At 32.3% G+C, this 19,825-nt stretch overlaps 2 protein-coding genes across 3 annotated transcripts; one reads left to right on the top strand and one right to left on the bottom strand.

Annotated features, from left to right (window-relative positions):
* Positions 1–365: 365 nt before the first annotated feature.
* LOC100782495 (factor of DNA methylation 4) lies at positions 366–6,476 on the top strand. Its single transcript, XM_006597207.3, has 8 exons — positions 366–545; positions 714–772; positions 2,324–3,356; positions 3,546–3,727; positions 3,862–3,930; positions 4,036–4,320; positions 5,380–5,595; positions 5,906–6,476. The coding sequence occupies exons 3-8, from the start codon at positions 2,324–2,326 to the stop codon at positions 6,131–6,133; spliced, it is 2,013 nt and encodes a 670-aa protein (XP_006597270.1). The 5' UTR covers positions 366–545; positions 714–772; the 3' UTR covers positions 6,134–6,476.
* A 2,258-nt stretch (positions 6,477–8,734) lies between these two features.
* LOC100791522 (expansin-A4) lies at positions 8,735–10,535 on the bottom strand. Of its 2 annotated transcripts, none has more exons than XM_041009868.1 (3): positions 10,164–10,535; positions 9,712–10,030; positions 8,735–9,473 (listed from the first exon to the last, which is right to left on the bottom strand). In XM_041009868.1, the coding sequence occupies exons 1-3, from the start codon at positions 10,303–10,305 to the stop codon at positions 9,152–9,154; spliced, it is 783 nt and encodes a 260-aa protein (XP_040865802.1). In that variant the 5' UTR covers positions 10,306–10,535; the 3' UTR covers positions 8,735–9,151. The 2 variants fall into 2 exon arrangements, with proteins under 2 accessions (XP_040865802.1, XP_003547326.1); XM_003547278.5 differs by having other exon boundaries at positions 8,735–9,461; positions 10,164–10,519.
* Positions 10,536–19,825: the final 9,290 nt, after the last annotated feature.

The raw sequence follows: 19,825 nt of genomic DNA, 5'->3' as shown, positions 1-19,825 counted from the left end.
TCAACAAACTTTTATTATAATTTGTAATTTGATGTCATTGTATATACTAATAGACATTTATATTTTATTATGAAAAAATTATTATAAAATTAATTAAATACATAGTATTTGATTTAACAGAAACAATAATTTTTTTATCATTTTATAATGAAATTTATTTTTCTTTTTTTGTGTATTGATAGCTTAAAAGTAATATAAAAGAAACAAACAGTGTGATATATTTCTTTCAAGATATATTTATCGTACTTGTTAACTAAATTTTATATTTTTATTTTTAAATATTATATAATAAATATAGTCATATGCTCGCAATTAGAAATGTGACAAATTTATCTTATGTGTCATAGGCTATGTTATTAATCGGACAGCAAAAGTGACTATTTGCCCCGTAATACAACCCAATCGCCCAACCGGAGTATGCGCGCAATCGCATAGCAGCACCTGCAATGCAACAACTTTGAAGCAAAACACCTCTCTCTCAACCTCTTTAGCTTCCAATTCAAAGTAGAAACCCTACCAGTTTTGTGCTCTTAGTCGAGACAAAGGTAACAACAGCGTTTCAGCTTCTATAGTGTTGATTCACGATTTCTGATTTCTGGTGTTCTACTCTCAGTAAAATATAGTTTTAGTGTCGAGTAAGGGTTTAGGTTTTTTCGTCTATTTTTTCATTCGCTTTCTAACATCATCTCTTGATTTTCTCCTCTGCTCTTCAGGTTGATCGACGTCCGAACTCGTCATCGTCAAAGCTCAGTTGCTATTCTTCCAGCGCAAGGTACTACATTATAGGTTCTCTTCTTGTTCGGAAAATTTTCTTAAGCTTTGTGAGTGAGTGATGGCATATATATATAACAACGACAAAAGCGTTTTTCGCACTCTGAGTCAGCTACATGTAAAATGGAGAATCTGTTGATGATAGACAAACTGTAAATATCGTTGCGCATAATAATCATCCAGTTTTTTTTGTTTTGTTTTTTATACATATCGTCATGGTTTTAATTTTAATATTCGCTTGTTTGTGTACGTTTGATGACCTTTGCGGGGATCCACTTATTTTGAAAAATAAGCTACTAGTATTTGTTTTTTAATTTAAGTGTTATAAAGCTTGCAACTGATTGTATACATCTTTATGCTGTTAAATGATTTTGTTTACACAATGTAATATTCTGTGTGAAGATGCTGATGTGTTTTAAGAGTATATGGGAAACACCAATTCCTTCGAAGATGGCTGCTTTTGTAAGGAGGGTTGTGCAGGATAGGATACAAACAAAAAGGAACTCGAGGAGGAGAAATATCTAATTACAGCCAGCAGACTATGTGTGTCCCTTTTGCAATCTAGAGGAGGAACCTATGGAGCATTTGATGTTAAGCTGTACATTTTCATCAAGCATCTGGAATAAGTGCTATGCTTGGTTGGGGATACATACTGCCCAACAGATATCCTAAAATGCACCTAAGGCAACATTCATGTGGGATCTTTGGAAAGAAGTTGGCGGTGAAACGGATGGTGGTATGGTGTGCAGTGGTGTGATCTCTATGGTCACAGAGAAATATTCTGCTTTTTAAGGATGGAAACATGGATGGTGAACAGGTATGGGAGATGATTAAAGTCCATTCTTGGTCATGGTTGTCCAGGAAAACGAAGGACTTTAACTTGTCTTTCTATGAATGGTCAACAATCTTTTTTAAATGTTTGTAGGTGGCTCAATGAAAATTCAAGTAGCAGTTCATGGTTACAGTGATATCAAGACCGAGGCAGCAATAGAGCCTTGCACAACGAGGCTTCCTTTTGTTCTCTGTAATGGAAGTTACATGTCAATAGTAATACTGGCTGCATAGTTCATGGTCATAGGACAAATTCTATATTCATGTCCAGCAACTTCATAAAGCATTCTGTTTTGGTATTTAGAGGGAATGACTAAACTGAGATGATATATTGCTACCTGGGTGAAATAATTACGTGATTAGCTTTACAAGATAAATTTCAGAAAGTTGTTGTCTGTTGGTTGGTTGGGATTTTTGGGATATGAAGGAAAGGGAGTGAATTCACAAGGAACATGTTGGGTAGATTCTTGCATAGTCAAAATTTAGGAAACATATAATGTTATTTATCTTAACTTCAGTTGTGCAGGGAGACACCATACAGCATTACTGTTTCTGTTTCTAAATGTTTCCTTCATGTATTTTGGCTCATTAAACTGTGTGGAATGTTCTGTAGGGAACCTTTTGTAACAGGGGTACTTCTTGTACTCTCATTAATATATATCTTTTATTGGCTGATAAAAAAAAAGAAGCTTGCAACTAATCTTAAATCTCTCATTTGCAGATGTCCGGTGGACGAGAACGAGTTCGGGAGTCTGACTTTGAATATTATGAACGTGAATATTATAAAGACTTGAAGAGTGATTACTATAAGCTCAAAATCTCCAAGTCATCGTATAAGTGTCCCTTTTGCCAGGACAAGCGGGAATACTCATTGAATGAGCTTTTGAAGCATGCAGTAAGATTTGAAAGGGACTCACGGAGCATGAAGACAAAGGATTTAGCTAAGCACTCTGCTCTTCAATTGTACATTAAAAAGTATCTTGATGAAAATGATAGGCCAGGAAGTGTTGTCCATGATAAAGCAGGAAGCGTTGTCCTTGATAGACCAGGAAAAGTGGTCCATGATAGATCCGGAAAAGTGGTCATTGATGGATCTGGAAACGTTTACAATGATAGATTTGGGAAAGTTGTGAATGATAGACCAGGAAATGTTGTCATTGTCAATGATAGATCAGAAAAAGTTGGCAAAGATCAACTATTTGTCTGGCCTTGGATGGGCATTGTTGCAAACATTGCCACTGAATTTAAAGACGGAAGGCGTACTGGAGATAGTGGTTCCAAACTAAGGGATGAGTTTACTTTGAAAGGATTTCATCCTTTGAAAGTTCAACCATTATGGAACCGTTATGGACATTCAGGCTTTGCCATTGTAGAATTCTCCAAAGACTGGGAGGGTTTCACCAATGCAATGAACTTTGGAAGAAGTTTTGAGGCAGAACATTGTGGTAAGAGGGATTACAACAAATTAAGAGACCGAGGGGATAGACTGTATGGATGGGTAGCTCGTGATGATGACTACCACTCCAAGAGTATAATTGGTGATCAGCTTCGGAAGACGGGGGATTTGCAATCTGTTTCTGGAAAACAAGCAGAGGAAAAAAGGAAAACATCGCTGCTTGTCTTAGATTTAGCTAAAACCTTGAAAGTGAGAAATGAGACATTGGAGCAGGTTTGCAGCAAATATGATGATATTAGTGTGTCCCTGAACAGAGTTATGGATGAGAAAGAAGCGATGATTGAATCATATAATAATGGTACGCTGAAGTTTGAAGTGGTTTCTTTTTCTTTTTTTTGGCATAGCTTATTGTGTGTTGAAAGGTGAAATAATCTGGTTGTGATTATATCTTTCCATTCCAGATAGCCTATTGTTTGTTTTACTTTTTAGTGAAAATTTTCTAACCTTTTCTTGGTGGCTTACGTTGTGTCTCACCTTGTTCAATTAGAAATAAAAAAGATGCATCAAACTACCCAGAAATATTGGGAGGTGTTTTATAGGGGTCGTGAAAAGGCCAGATTGGAACTGCATGCTCAGAGGAAAGAACTAGAGGGCCGTGAGAAGGATCTACAGAGAAGTCAAGTGAAGAATGAGAATGAGAGGAGAAAACTGTACCTTGAAAGGAAAAATGTAATATTTTTTGGCTGCTTAAATTTTTGGATATCCCAGTTTCTTTGTGTCAGATTGCGACTAATGCTCCATTTATTTAAATTTAAATAATTTGAATAGTGATGAACTTTGTTCTTCATCTCTTTTGTTTGCAGAATGAGATGGCAATAATGGAGCAGAACAAAGCCGATGAGAGAGTGATGCATTTGGCAGAAGAACACAAGGCACAAATTCCATATTCTTCTTTTTACCAATAATTAATTTAATTCCTTTGCGTGTAGTCATATAAGGTTTTTTACTGAGTCATTTTTTTTTGGTTTTAAATGCAGGAAGAAAAGGAGAAAATGCACAAAAAAATTCTTGAACTACAAAATGAACTTGATGCCAAACAAAAATTGGAATTAGGGATTCAACAATTGAAAGGAAATCTTCAAGTAAGGAAACAAATAGGAGAGGATGACGAGGAGGAGAAAAATAAATTGGATGCAATTAAAACAGAACTAGAAGATAAGGAGGAGGAATTAGAAGGACTGGAAGCACTTCAACAAGCTCTTGTTGTCAAGGAGCGTAAAACCAATGACGAGTTGCAAGATGCTCGCAAGGAGTTAATACGTGTATGTGTCTATTCCCAAGCATAAATGTAAATCTGTTTGATATTATTATAACTCTAGGCTTTTAACTGAAAGGTCTTCTCCAAGTAATCATTTTACTAACTGGGATTGAGGGCTTTTATTTGTATAAGTTACCTGGTAAAATTCTGCAGAAACGTAAGGTTTGTCTTGATTTTTTTAATTGACATACAACTTTGTTAGGAGTCCTTGTTGATTATGGAGATAATAGGGATGTAGGAAGAGAAAGAAGAGATATGAGAGTAATGATTCAGAGAGAACAGAGAAAAAATGGTTGCTATCATGAAAGATCAGTAACTGTTTTCTCCTTTCCACAAGGACTAGCCTTCTCAACATCAAAAGGTAAACTCTACATAATCCCCAGCTATTGCTAAAAAGGTCTATTTATCCTCATTACCCCTAACTACTCTAGCTGCTCTAGCATAATGATACTAACTGTCATAACAGTATGATAACAAACTCTTTATTACTCAAACTACAATTAATGGGCCTTATTCCTCCTTTGGTACACTCACAAGGCCTTTGGCTCCTGCTGTGACTGAATCTGATCAACCTTCCTAACAAACTTGTTATATACTAATCGCAGCAGAGTGTTTCGTGTTTACTAGTCTGCTTGTTAACATTAATTGGAATCATATTCAGAATATAACATTGTTGATTTGCTGCAATAACTTGAACTCATTTGTTTTGCATATATTTGCAATGTGCATGCTACACATGCTGTGTTTTAACTCTTGTCTCCATATTTGAGAATTGTAGTTTTTCAATGGTACCATCTTCTGTGAAATAATGTGGTTGCTTGCTTGCCCTTTGAGAAATGGCTATATATTTGTTGGTGTCTAAAGGGAGATGATTTAAATCTACATGGTTTAAAATTTTTGGTAAAAACTGGTAGAATTAGGTCAGGTCTATTGTCTATAAAACTGGTATAATGCTTAAGCTTGTAGCAAATATGCTCTATAGTTCAGGTAGTATGTTGTGTTACTGTTGCTGCGATCTTTTTGTATGTATTTTGTTTAAGTAGTATAATTTCCTTATTCACAGTGGCTGGGGAAGACAAATAGTAGTCGGGCTTTTATTGGTGTCAAAAGAATGGGGGAGCTTGATGGAAAGCCCTTTTTGAGTGCAGCAAAGAGAAAATATTCTGGTGATGAAGTGAATCTGAAAGCAGTGGAGTTGTGTTCACAGTACGAGGCTTATCTTAGAGATCCAAACTGGTTTCCATTTAAAGTTTTAATAGATAGGGAAGGGAAAGCCAAGGTACAATCACTTCCAGAATTACTTGTTCAAATAGAAGTCATCTTTTTTATCCCTGGGGTTTGTTCATATGGTCATTTTAATTGCGGAAATTACCTGATTGCCTCATTATCCAAGCTAGTAATAATAGTATAATACTTTAAAAAGTCATTGCATCATTTCATAATAGTTAAAACCATGGTATGCTGTAGATATTGTTCAAAGATTTGGCAGGGTAAGGTGCTACTCATATTTTGAGCACTTTGTTGGCACTTTTTCCCCTGATGTTTGGTGCATGGATCACGATATAATATATGTTGGATATATTATGCAGGAAGTTTTAGATGAAGAAGATGAAAAACTGAGAACTTTAAAGGATGAGTTTGGTGACGATGTCTTTCAAGCTGTGGTTACAGCTCTGAAGGAGTTGAATGAGTTCAACCCTAGTGGTAGATACCCATTACGGGAGTTATGGCATTCTAAAGAAGGAAGGAAAGCTTCCTTAAAGGAGGGTTGTTCTTATATAATCAAGCAATGGAAAACGTTAAAGCGAAAGAAGTAGGACTGATGCGGAACTTAAATTTTCGGTTCTTATTCCAATGAGGCTAATGTAGTTGTCATCGACATCATGGTGAAATTGATTTAGTTCAACTCTATAGTGCCCCAAAGGTTGGTTATAGACTTATAGTATGTTACATGCAATACTGATATCATATTGTTTTTTCCCTTGTGATCGGGTTCTTTTATTGCCTTAGAACATTTTTGTTTAGAATCTGTTTCAAATTAATATCAGACCTTGCTTGAAATTGAAGTGGCATATTAGATTTATATTTTTAGTTAACATTGTTATTTGTAAATATACTATACTATTCAACAATGTCAGTAAATTGTGGGTTGAATTGAAACTGGCTCTGCTGTAAGTTATTCTCTTATTATGGGTTCGGTGCAGTATACCCATCATTATTGGTCTGTTGCCAGGCTTATTAATCAGTTTGTTAATAGAGATTGTGAGGTTAAAATTTCCCACACATACAGGGAGGGGAATGCAGTGGCGGATTGGTTAGAGCTGATTATGGTCTGTTTTGCTTGGGGACTCCATCTTTTTTTATCACCTTCCATAGGAATGTAAATATTTACTGCGGTTTGATTTTGCGGGCATCATGCTCTAACGCAGAGTTTTGATATAATATATCCTTTACATAAAAAAAAATCCATATTTTTAGAAACAATTTTAATGCTTAATAAATGTCATTACCTCCTTCCCATTTTTTTTTTTGTTGTTTTAGCTTTTTTTCCCTTCAAAATAATTGATATTTTAGTTCAAATATAATATCTACAATTGAATGTAGTATTTCTTAATCTATATGTTAATTTGTTGATAATAATACTTTGATTACGCTTGACGAAAGGTATAAGTACTACAAATTTATTTTTCCAAAATATATCAATACAGCTTGTGTGAAATGATTTTAATCAAAAGGAGTATATACTTTAGAATTGCTGACAATTTTGGTTGGCCTGACTCTATATTTTCTCTCCCGAAATTTCTTCAACTACTGCTGCAACCGGTGTCCAAATTGCATACATCTTTCCGTTAGTTAAGGTGTTTTTCTGAGTACCAAAGCAATGGCTTTAGATTCCATACACTTTTAAACGCGTTAGTAATTTTGATAAGCGTTATATTCAAAGTGAATTGTGAAGAATCATTAGATTAATTCTACAATGAACTTTAGATAATCTATGAAACATTATAAACAATCAAGAATCAACAATATCCGCGATACTAGATTTAGAAAAGTTCAATGATACCTAAGTAGTGTGTTTGGATAGTACACAAAAATTAATTTTACTCCGACACCATGAAAAAGTAAAACTAAAGTTTGCGTCTTTATCATAAAAAATTAATTGATTTTTTTCATTGTGAATATAATCCAAATACGCTAACTAGTTTGAGTTTTTCCCTAATTTCCAAAAGTAAAGCGGTGACCAAAGTTATTTACTGCCTTTCATGGACGGATTATTTTATATTTTAAATACAATAAAATTACGAAAATATCTTCTCATTAATATTCACAATTTTTCATTAAACCCACCAATTTAATACTTAAAACAATAAAAAAACCCTTGTTACAATTTAAAGATAAACACACAATTAAACTCATCGCAAGAAGATCTTTAATCAAATTCAAGCTCTTGGATGTTGACCCGGTATGGAACTTAAAATCCTAGGTTCATTTTAGTGGATCTTAATCATTACCTGATAATTTGGATTTGAACATAATCATAATCATAAAAGATAGTTTATAAGATTAAAATTGTTTCTCTATTATATACATTTTGGTTATTTTAATAATTATGTAAAATATCCAATACACCATTCTCATATTGAATATAGAATATTTCAAATATACACTTTGCAGTAGGTTAAAATATGTTTTTTAAATATATAATATTAAATTCTTATATTTACCAAGACGAAAAATATATTTGATCATTTACACACATCAAATAGTTGATCCAATGATGGATGTTAGATAGGACCCAATAACAATAGTTATGAAATTCTAATATCATCTTATAATTTAAATTTAAACTTAATCTCAAAAATAAGTAATACATAAAAAGAGGATTGTTCCTATTTATATTGCTTTTTTAAAATTATATCATTAATTAATGGGAGATCTCAAACAAACCGTCAGAAATATACTCGATTTCATTCAGGAAAAAAAAAACCCACTTGATTTCTTTCCCTGGCTTTAGTAATAACTAGTTGAATGAATCTCGCTGTTTGAAATTTAATGTGCAGTAGATGGGACGGGATTGGATTATTATTTTGATCATTGAATACTAGCGTCAACTCCACGTCTGAACACATGGACGTGAAAGTTACTAAGCCCGTGTTGGATTCTGCTATTCTCGTCCAAGATGTGAAAATCACAAGTTATAATTCCTAGCTTCTTTATTGGAAGTGGGAATGAGAAGCTTTTGGTGCCAGATGTTTCTTAGAACCATGAGAGTAGCTTTAAGAATTTATGTTTGAAGATAAATCCAAACACGCATTAAATCCTAGACAAGTCTGCAGTCGGGTTTTTCCGACAAACATTATGCACCCCAACGAACGGTAGAGGGAAAAAGTAGAGACAGCAAAAGCATGAACCGGAAGGAAACAAACCAAATACTATTCTCATCTGAGCTTTTACGTAAAGTCAAGCACAATCACAACACGCTTCCTTAGATCCATGATGGAACAATATATTAATAGCAATTACAATAGTATCATTGTATAAAATAAAAAATACTACTATCAATTTGCCGCGGGCTACCCTTTTTTGTTAGCCGCTTCAGCATTTCCTACAGAAATCGGAACGTACAACTTCACACGCGCACCCTCAATTATACATTAAAAATATGAAACCCACCAACGAGAAACCAAAATCAAAGAACTTGTCACAACAAGCTGTCACTCACTCTTTTTTTCTCCAAAAGATCAGGGTCTAAGGGCAAAACTGGAAAGAGAAATAAACTTGTATTTCATTATATTAAGAAAATGAAAAAGAAAGTAAAGGGATGAAGCCAGTGTTCAGACACGGAAGTTCTTTCCAGTGAAAGTTTGAGCAAATTGCCAATTTGGTGGAACAATGTTCCAAGAGGTAGAAGAGCGACGGTCACTGGCGGTAACTCTGAAGGACAAAGCCTGGCCCACCAAAACGGCGTTTGACTGCCAGTTCTGACCCCAGTTTCTGCTCATTGCTATCCACCCGGTTCGTGACCCCTTAACGTAGGCGTGCACGATATCCCCTGCACCCGCCACGTTGCTGATCAAAACCAGGTTAAAGTAACGGAAACCGTTTATTGTGAACCTGATCCCCCCATGCTTCCTACATGCCACCCTGCATGAGTCACTACAATCATGTGACATGTCTTGAAAAAAATACATGTAATTTAAGCATATTCAAATATTAAAGTATATATAATCAGCCTCTTTCTTTTAGATTTAGCATCAGTTATATAATAATGTTATATTTGAATCAGATCATTTGGTATTCAAGTCATTGGACCTTGGACAGATCCATCCAATAAGAACCGAATGATGGGTTGTGGCGTGAAAAAGCTAAACAAGTGAATGAATGTTAAATTTACCTGCGGTAGGCGACAGGGACGATGCCGGCGCGGTATTCGGCGATTTTAAGGAACATGGGCATGGCGAGGTCGAAGTGAGGGCGAGGGGGGTTGCACCAGCCGCCATTGTCGTTTGGAAGAGCGTAATTTGGGGGACAGAAGTTGGTGGCGGTGATGAAGATGGAAGGGCTGCCGGAGTGACACCACTGCTTGTCGTTTGCGCATTTGATCTCAAAGCACGCACCGCAGCTGAGGCCGCTGTTGAAGAGTGCCGTGCTCAACGCTGCAGTGTTCACTCCGTACCCTTGGCTGTACAGGTTCCCGTACCCGCATGCTCCTCCTGAACACAACACAACACAACAATGCCGCACATTAATAAAGTCTCAAGTCTCAGCTTTTGTTTCTACATGTATGTTAGAGAAAATCATAAACGTCAAGCATCATGTTACATAGCACTATACATAACTACATACCCATGGTGCCGGATGCATCGGATCCTCCGTAGAATGTAGCGTGAGCACTTTGCCAGGCGCCGCCCGTGTAAACGCCTGGAATTCGAGCTTCCACCATCCACATTAGGGACATAAGGCACAGCACTGCACTGAACACACCCATTTCCTTATTCTTCTCTGCTTTTTTTTTTTTTATAATTTTTTCGGTTGACAGTGAAGAATAAGCAAAGAGCAAGAGCGCACAGGGCACAGAGACAACTATGGGAATGAGTTGGTGGGGGTGGAGTACTTATGGACATGGCTTTGGGGTGGGGAACCTCTCACTGCGGGGTCACGTGGAATTCTAAAACTCTATCTTTATCATAAATAATCAAATTCCTTACTAAAAAGTGTGATGTGAGTAGGCATGTCAATGGGTGAACCCCCCACACACAGTACCCGTCCCGCACCTTTCTTGATTTTCACGGAAAAACTAAGTTAATTGGGTTAAGGTCGGGTTTAAGTTTTTTCTAAAGATGAGATTATTAATACTTGATTTAAATCCGTTTTAAACTCATTTCGTTAATAATTAATTTATAAAAAATATTATTATTATTATTATATATATATAACACTAAAACATAAAATTATTAGATTGAATTTTATGTTAATGTTAGATTAAATTTTATATTGTGATCTATAATATAAAAATATGTTATGGTTGTTATTTAAAATTATATTTTTTATTTTATGAAAAATTAATTTTTTTTTTTAAATTTTATAAGTATGTCAAGGGTGGGGCGAAAAAAATTGAATCCGTCGTCGGAGGTGGACATGTAATAAATCTACACCACATCGAATTTATAGGACGAAGGGGAAATGAAAAGTAGGACCAGGTGTGAGATAAGCAAAACCCACTCGGACGACCCACCTTGTTACCATGTCCAAATGTGGGGGTATAAATTGGTTTTTATAAAATAAAAAATAATTAAATGCTTTTATGCATAAAGTAAGACTAAATAATAGTCTTTTATCTTGATATTTTTTTTAAAAAAAATTGATTTAATCTTCTATTTTTTTTAATATTCACTTTGGTGACACATCATATATTGTGAAAGATATTACATCAATGCTCCAATATTTTAGTTTAATAACACTTTCAAAAAATATTTTTTTTTTACTTAAAAACTAAATTTAAACAAAAAAAAATCAATATTAAAGAAGAAAATTAGTACTGTATTTGATCCTTATGTGTAATTGTAAAACCAAATAATGTTTCAATTGCACTCTGAGTCCGTAGGTGACACTTCCCAAATTATATTCCCACATATACTTGTGGGCTCCACCGAATATAATAACTACTGTATGTATACATTTTGGTGGTAAAAGGAGGGACATGATCCTGCAACAAAAATGTGAAAAGGACTCTTTGGGGAATTCAACCAAATCTATGAACGCAATACAAGAGGCCGAGGTGAGGGGTGGGCCCTCTCCTCCCCTTAATCATCGGCCTTTAACTTTAAGTGGGCCATCCAGTAGACGTAATTTTTTTTATTAATGAAAAACAGTTCGGAATTCACCGGGATTAAATGTTCAAATTTTAAAAAATATTTACAAAAATATTTATAAATTATTTATCAATAAAATTAAAATTCTTGTATGGATAACAAAAATTAAGTTAACATTCTTGTGAAATATGAATCAATCTTTGTCAATGAATTTAAATCTTTAAACATGATTGAAAATATAAAGTATGTACATGCATATATATTAATTTGAAGTGAATTAACATATGTAATAATTTTAACTAACAATGATATATTTTTAACTCTGAATATGTTTTCAATCTTTACAAATAAATTAATATTTATGATCTGTCACAAAAATTAAATAATTCTTTTATCTTTTATTTATAAAAATGTGTCATGCAAAATTCCTATTTCCATAAAGAAGAGATAAAAAAAGAGTTAATTATTATAAAAGATAATGACTACAAGTGATACATTTTCATCAACAACAAAAAAATAAGACAGTTTATTTCTTAGAAGTGACTAAAAATATTTTTATTCATTTTAGAAAAATTTAATTTTGTTTACAAAAATTATAACCGGGAATAATTTGAATACACATTATAATTAAATTTAACAATCTAATATTAATTATATTAAAATTAATTCTATCAAAATTTAAGATAAACCATCTTTTTGTTGAAAATTTATAAACATACAACTTTTTTTAATGAAATATAAACAGACAAAATTAACTGTTGCTTTAAATTTGGAAAGATAACTTCTTTTATAAATAATTCTAAATCCTTTTACAGTATTTCTTTTGCTCCTTTTTAAGTAACTTTTAAGGTTTTTATGTATAAATTAAGAAATACAATAATTTTTTTGTCCTATTAAAATAGTTAGGAAATTTTTTATTTTATTCTTTTTAAACTGTTACCCTACAATAAATGCATATTAGTTTCTTTTTACATTTTCATTTTCATGGTAAATTTGTAAATTATTTACAATTAGGTAAAAAGTTGATAAAAGAATAATTAATGTTATATTGAACTTTGAAAAGGATAAATAAATAAAAATATTTTTTCACAACACTTAAAAATAAACATAGGGGTATTTTTATTCTTTTTTTATCATACATTTATATATCATTATTGCATAATTTAGTTTATCATATATATTTTATTTTAATCATAGCCTAATTCTTCACGGTTTCTTTAGTTATGATAGGATTTTATAGATAATTGTTTAAGTAATCTATAAGTACACTCTTTTTTGTTAACTTTAATCATAAAGTTTATTTTGTACCAAAACCATCTAATTGCTAGTTACGCATATCTCTTGTTTAATATTTACAATCAGCTAGCTTTGCATGTGAAGAAAACTATTATTAGCTATGCAATAATTTTTTACTTGCATTGGCAGCTATATCTAAATTGGCCAGGAGGTGTTTAAAATAGCCATTTATTTTTTATTATATAATAACTGAAAAAATTGGATAGTTAGTAGCATTGGATACCCCAAGAATCAAAAGATGATTGATGATAAGCAGTTTACTGTTTATCTCCTATATTTCGTTAGTTCATCATTTGATTCCTCCTTTTAGAACATTCTCATGTTGTCAAAATGTATAAAACATATTGAAAAGGAGGAAAATTTTGTACTGAGCAAAACAATCAAATTCAAAGTAAGGCTCAAATGAAATTGAAAAGGCTCCAGTTTGATGAGTTATATAGTAGTAGAAATTGAATTCCATGACTGATGACAGAAACTGATACTATATATAGTAAGGGTTACCCTTTTGGTGTGAAAAGGGAATCCAAGCATTGTCAACAGGGATTTGCATGACGTTCTCTTTTCATTTGGCTAACAGTCAATTGTTTGTTACTAATAATAATTTTGGAGAAAAAACATGCATGCACGTACTTAAATTCAAATTGTATTAGATGATAATCGTGTTTGGTCATGTGGAAATATGATTACGAGTTAGTAATTAACTAAAGGTGGAAACAAATTAATAGTGAGTCACTATGTGTAGCACCACCCCTAGACTATCTAGTGTGGGTGTGGCAACTTGTAGGATTTGGTGTATGCGGGACCAACCCCTAAATTCACGTTGTTGTGATTATGATCCATCCCAATACCAAATTACCAATTCATTTTTTGTTTTAAAAGTGTTTTCTTTCTTTTTAAGCTTAGTTTGTGTATTTTCCCCCTTGCCGAATTGGATTAAACAAACACTCCTAGGAATAGAAAAATAAAACTACGCTTCTCAATGGGAACAAAAGTTACAATTTCTCATAAGAAAAAATCTTATTATATTGCGAGTCCATTTAAAAAAGTTGTGTGTGTGTGTATATATATATATATAAACCAGCCTAAATAACATACTACGGGACACTACTTTTGGATTAATTATACAATTACAATTTACCATTGGTTACAAAATACCATACAGTATTACAGTTTATCATGAATACAAAATATGTTTCGTACTTAAAATAATAATAAAATCCTAACCAAAATTAATTGAACTTTGACCTTATTAGTAATCTGAGATCTTCTCGTTATTCCCTTCTTTTTGTTTGTATTATATTTGTCAATAATACCATGTTATATTTTACTTAATTTAATGTCCCAATGCACGACGGGAATCACTTGGCTAAGTAAATAAATACGCTTTTGGAATGTTTCTCATTGGATGCTATCAATCTCAAGCATTTGAATCCATGATTAATAGTATTTGTTTTAACTTGTTGGGTTTACTTGGGTAACTTGATAACCGTGTAATCACTCCGACTTTTAAGCCAAGTAAGGAAAAACTGTTTCTTCTCGTGTCTCTGATTCCTATCCCGTATGGTTAGTACATGCAGTAGGACAAAACTTTTTGCATATTAAATTGAAGGCAAACTTCGTAGCATAATAATATATTGACCAACATGAGAACACAGGGTTACTTGAATATGGATGTAGTATATGATTTAGACTACAAAGCATGCATACCAATGTAGAGTTGACTGATCTCAGTCTCCTATATATTGACCAAGTTGCAAATACTGAGTTACTTAGTTTATCCATTTCCATATCCCTTATCAATGATCTTGCTTCCATGTGATATTTAATAGTATAACGCTATGAATGCATCCTATTTGTCAAAATTTGAGGCTGGGCTATGAACCAAGGATAATACTACTAGACAGTATTACTTTAAAAGAACTAAATTCCGTCAATTAATGTGTTACCAACCAGTTTTTTAGTTGAGTTCAGTAAATTTCCAACTTTAGTGACACCGGCATATACAAAGATGAGATCAATTTATATTGACACCAAATTCTGTCCCTTTGTTTTACATTCGTTCAAGACTTTTTTTTAATCATTTTGCGTTTTTTTCTCAAACAAAATTTCAGGCGTTCAAGTAAACGATTTATTAACTATGTATTTATTATGGATTATTTTCATCATGTAAAATGCATGAGGTGTCATCTTGTGTGGCACAATGATTTCTTACATCAATTATTTTACAACTCTTCTACATCGGTTTTAAAATAAACGATTTAAAATATCACTGTGAGTACCCCCATTTTGTTTGACCGCCAATCACAGATAAATAGTTTGGTTGATTACCCATTTTAGTATTTTGTTAGGGAAAAAAATCCAAAATGGTTAAAAAAGTCTTCTTAAGGCCACGATTTTTGGTTAAAGCAACCACTTGCCTCTTCTCTACCATTGGTAGAAGGATTTCCCTATCGAGTACCCATTATGGCAATTTGCAAGAACCATGCCTTTGTGGTAATTACTTCCTCTTTCTGTGGGGTTTGTAGTAAGGTTATTGGAATTTTATATTCGGTTGAGGGAGGGCCATAGTGAAAAATACAACAACATAACACCACATTATGGGCTTGTTCTTGCTTTAGTTTACAAGACCCTATGACCTGGTTCTTCTCGAATGATTTCCTGCACTTGGAAAGAATGTACAGTACAGGGGAGGGATAGACAACAGATAGACGGGATCAATACCGGTTTCACAAAAGGGGGAGACAACATTATCAGTCAAATGGACAAACTCATTCATTACACCTTAAACTAAGTAATTAATTAACCTTTTCCTACAGGATAAATGTGTTAGTGTTACGTTTGAATTATAAGTGTATGTTTGATAACCGTTGCAAATGAAAGTTGAAAGTTTTGCAAAAAGTATTTACATTCTTTCTTTTACAAAATGAGTTTTGTAAATTGGTTTGATTTTGGGATTCGTGTACAACAAGTTAGACTGAAAAGCAAACATGAACTAAATTGTTGTATTAATATAAGGTAAAGATTATACTATAATTTTTTTTTTTTTTTTTTTACTTTCGATTTTTTGTTACTCATGTTCTTCCTTTCATTATCTCACCTTCCCCCACTAATGCTATCTAAAAACTAGTTCTATAACTATTTTATAAAATAGTTTTTGAAAACAAAAAATATTAACACAACCAATCACACCCTTCTCTTCAGTTTTATTTGTAGTTTTTTTCTAAAAAGTGTTAAATGGAATATATTTTTTTCTAGCTTTACTTATTGTGTAAATAAACAAAAAAAATATTACTTTTGGCATTTTAATAAAAGAAATAAATTATCGTCAAAAAGTGATACCTCTGTTGATTTTAGATTCGTGTAACTTCACTTTCAGATTTGTGACATGGGGGGACATATATAATGTTGTCATGTCTGACCCCTAGCAACAAACCTTGTTGGTCGTGAGATATAGCCTTCCCCCCAATGTGTTATAACAGAAAATATCAACTAAACTAATGATTGGAGGGTTGGTGCTATAGCAATTCCCATCCAGCAATTATAATTGGGAATTGATTTACATAAATAAATAAATACCTTGGTGATTCAGACTCATCCCCTCTTAATTCCCCTTCAGTTAAGAAACAATTTGTGCCTAGCAGTTAGATGCCCTGTTAACTTCGCCACGATTGTTTGAAAAATGAATTTATATTGAAAAAAATAAGCAAGAAGAAAGGTTGAAAAAGTATTATGAGGAACAATGATGATGCCGTAGAGTAGATGTACGGAATTTGGCATGCATGCAAATGTAGTAATCATATTCATAAAACCTTTCCCAGCATTCAACGTTGGACCATTTTATTGTATCAATGAACCGGGAATTCAGCATGCCCACAAATCAATAGACAACTTCAACTTCACTGAAAAGCTAAGTTTTCTCTCAAGCGAATTGCCATAATTTAAAAGCTTCATGCTCTAATCCCATTGGAGCACCATGTCACATTGTCTCTACCTTTTTCTTTATTTCTCTTTTTGGGGTTCCTAAGATTATGGAGCAACTAACAACTTCCTTCTTTATAGTCTTCTTCGTATGCCTAACTACCATTGTCTAGTATATAAGGTACCAACTACCATACCATCATATTTAACTACTTGTCACAGAATTAGGAATAGAAATTTTAGGTGATAGGAGCAGGAGAAGGCATTTGCCACCTACCCTACAAAGCATCAATGGTCCTATCTTCTTTACAGGACTGACGTATTCACTCAATCCAACCGTGAAAAATTAGGTGGCACATCAGATACACATAAAAAACGTACCCAATTATAACAACTACAAGAGAGTTGAACAACTAATAATTGTTAATTTTGTTTCAGCAAAGCCGTTGAAACAATCATATCACTTCATTTATTCAAGGCATCATGCAGGAACCGTGCAACCTGGCTAATCCATTGGTTTTTTTTTTTTTTATGCACCTTCTCTCTCCAATAAATTCCAAGAATACACTATTTTAAATTTTTTTTTCCAACAATACACTTGTTTTGCATACAGGTAGGAAGTGGGATTTGGTCACCCCGACTTCTGTGCTTGAGTTTTTTTTTTTAATTTAAATAATTAAAAAATATAAATATTATATTATATAAAAATATTTTTAATTGATTTTAAAATTAATTTTTTATTAAATTAATTTTTTAGTTTTGTTTTTAAATTTTTTTTAAAGAGAAATATACAGATAAAGAAAAATGAAAAAAAATTGAATAAAATTATAGTATAATTTATTAGTTACATTGTATATAATTTTGTAATTAAATTTATGTGTCGTTGATATTTTTTTGTTATGTTCGTTAATTAAAAAATAAGAAAATTAGTTAATAGTATTAAAACAAATTTAAAAACATACTGAAAAAATAATTGATACATTTATCTTATACAGTAGACATAAAATTTAAAAGTGTAGTAACTGAGATAATAGTCGAGAATAATGAAACATATTAAAAAATACAATTACAACACAAATGTGACAGAATTAATGATAATCTATGTTATGCAGGATGCATATCTTCTTCTATTTCAATTACTGGTTCGTTAAAAATAGACAAAATTTTTATTGGGCAAAATCATTTTCAATAGTTGAATTGTGCTAACACCTTTAGCACGTCTTCGTCATTTTTTAATTTTATTATTTCATATTCAATTAAATTTTTTAAATACTTAGCATGACCTAGTTGTCAAAAGAACAATTTTCTGACCAATTGTGATTCGTAAATTCTATAAGGGGAACCCCTATAGGTGCAACTTGCTTGATTAAATCCCTGAGTTTGTCCATGTTACATCCCCGAAGGAATGTCAAATCTTATTGGATTTGTTCTAGTAGATGAGTAATCCAAAAATCCACCTTGACGTAGTATATTCCACTTCCCGTTGTAACACATAATTGCATCGTGAGTAGGAGTGATGGTGGATTAAAGCAGATTAAGTATAGCATTAGGTGTTCTATTGATGGTACATAATAATTCTATAGGGGCAACACACGAGTATTGCTCATTGCACATTAACATTAACATTGTGTAAACATCATCATCATTTTTCAATTGTAGAGATTGAAAAAAATATTGTTGACGTGCATCTATGAATGGCTGTGGATAGTAGATCTCATCCACTAACTGACTCTTAGTTAGTTGAAGGGTGTTGTGCATTCTAAGCTTGAGTGTATCAAAGAACAATCAGTCATTAGGAACCCGCATTGGTGTTGGAGTTGGACTTTGAAAATAAACACCAATTTGGCTGTGAGTGATTGATCCATTTAGAAAAATGAAGGTTAATCTTGAGTTAGCAATGATACGACTGCTTGTTTTTTCAAAAAAATGACATAATAATAAGATTGAATTTGGTTTATGAAGGTATGTTGTGTGAAACTGTGCGTTTGTATTAAGTGTGTTTTGTGTTATTTATAGTTGTATGAGCATTTGGTCACGTTGATGTGTATTGGAATCTAATGTTTCTTTTTCCCTAATAACTGATGTAACATATGTTCATTATAATTTTAGAGTGAAAGAAGAGATTATGAGTTATCCATTTCATGTCAGTTTTGCTGGTGAGACATTTAATTTTGTAGAGACTAATGTAAATTGCAGAGCGTTATCAATTTCAATTTGAACTGTGATTTTTTCCATGTAATTAATGCAGCAGACGTCCATGATGATTTTGAGAGTGAAAAAAAAGATTGAGATGTTCATTTCATGTCAGTTTTACTAGTGAGACATTTAATTTTTTAGAGACTAGTGTAGATTTGCAAAGTTATTAGATGTGATTGTTTAAGTATTTTATTGATAATATAGTATAATGTTCTTCTATAAATAAATTGTTAGACAAAAAGTATTATTATTTTTAATTAAATCTAATTACATAAAAAACAAATTATATTTAGTAAAATAATTATATTAAATTTTTTAATTTGTTTTACTAAAATAAATATATTATTAGACAAAATTCAGATTTTTTAAAAAAATATTCACCTAAAAAATATCTTAAGTAAATTAAATAATATAACAAAAATAATTATATTTAATAATATCATTTTCTTATTAAAAAATTAATTTAATAAAAATGTAATTTTAAAACCAATTAAAAATATTTTTATATAATATAATATTTATATTTTTTAATAATTTAAATTAAAACAAAAAAAAAAAAGAAAAACTCAAGCATGGAAGTTGGGGTGGCCAAACCTAACTTCCTACCTGCATGCAAAACAAGTGTATTGTGGGGAAAAAATTTAAAATTGTGTATTTTAAAAATTTATTGGAAAGAGAAGGTGTATATTCAGCAAAAAAAAAAAACCCTAATCCATTAGTGAAGCACCACAATGGAGTTTATGGTCAGACTTCTAAAAACTATTTTTTTTCACTTCATTTATCCTT

Source organism: Glycine max, chromosome 15 (assembly GCF_000004515.6).
Source record: "Glycine max cultivar Williams 82 chromosome 15, Glycine_max_v4.0, whole genome shotgun sequence".
NCBI classification, from domain to species: Eukaryota; Viridiplantae; Streptophyta; class Magnoliopsida; order Fabales; family Fabaceae; genus Glycine; species Glycine max.
Note: the sequence above shows the minus strand (reverse complement) of the source record. Positions and strands in the feature narration are given on the sequence as shown.

Bases quoted from the DNA above. Each gene is read 5' to 3' on its own strand.
- LOC100782495 (XM_006597207.3), top strand. From the start codon at position 2,324: ATGTCCGGTGGACGAGAACGAGTTCGGGAGTCTGACTTTGAATATTAT. The intron at 3,728-3,861 runs GTAATATTTTTT...TTTTGTTTGCAG, and splicing joins TGTACCTTGAAAGGAAAAAT to AATGAGATGGCAATAATGGA. The intron at 3,931-4,035 runs GCACAAATTCCA...TTTTAAATGCAG, and splicing joins ATTTGGCAGAAGAACACAAG to GAAGAAAAGGAGAAAATGCA.
- LOC100791522 (XM_041009868.1), bottom strand. From the start codon at position 10,305: ATGGGTGTGTTCAGTGCAGTGCTGTGCCTTATGTCCCTAATGTGGATG. The intron at 10,031-10,163 runs GTATGTAGTTAT...TGTTGTGTTCAG, and splicing joins CGATGCATCCGGCACCATGG to GAGGAGCATGCGGGTACGGG. The intron at 9,474-9,711 runs GTAAATTTAACA...ACATGATTGTAG, and splicing joins GTCCCTGTCGCCTACCGCAG to TGACTCATGCAGGGTGGCAT.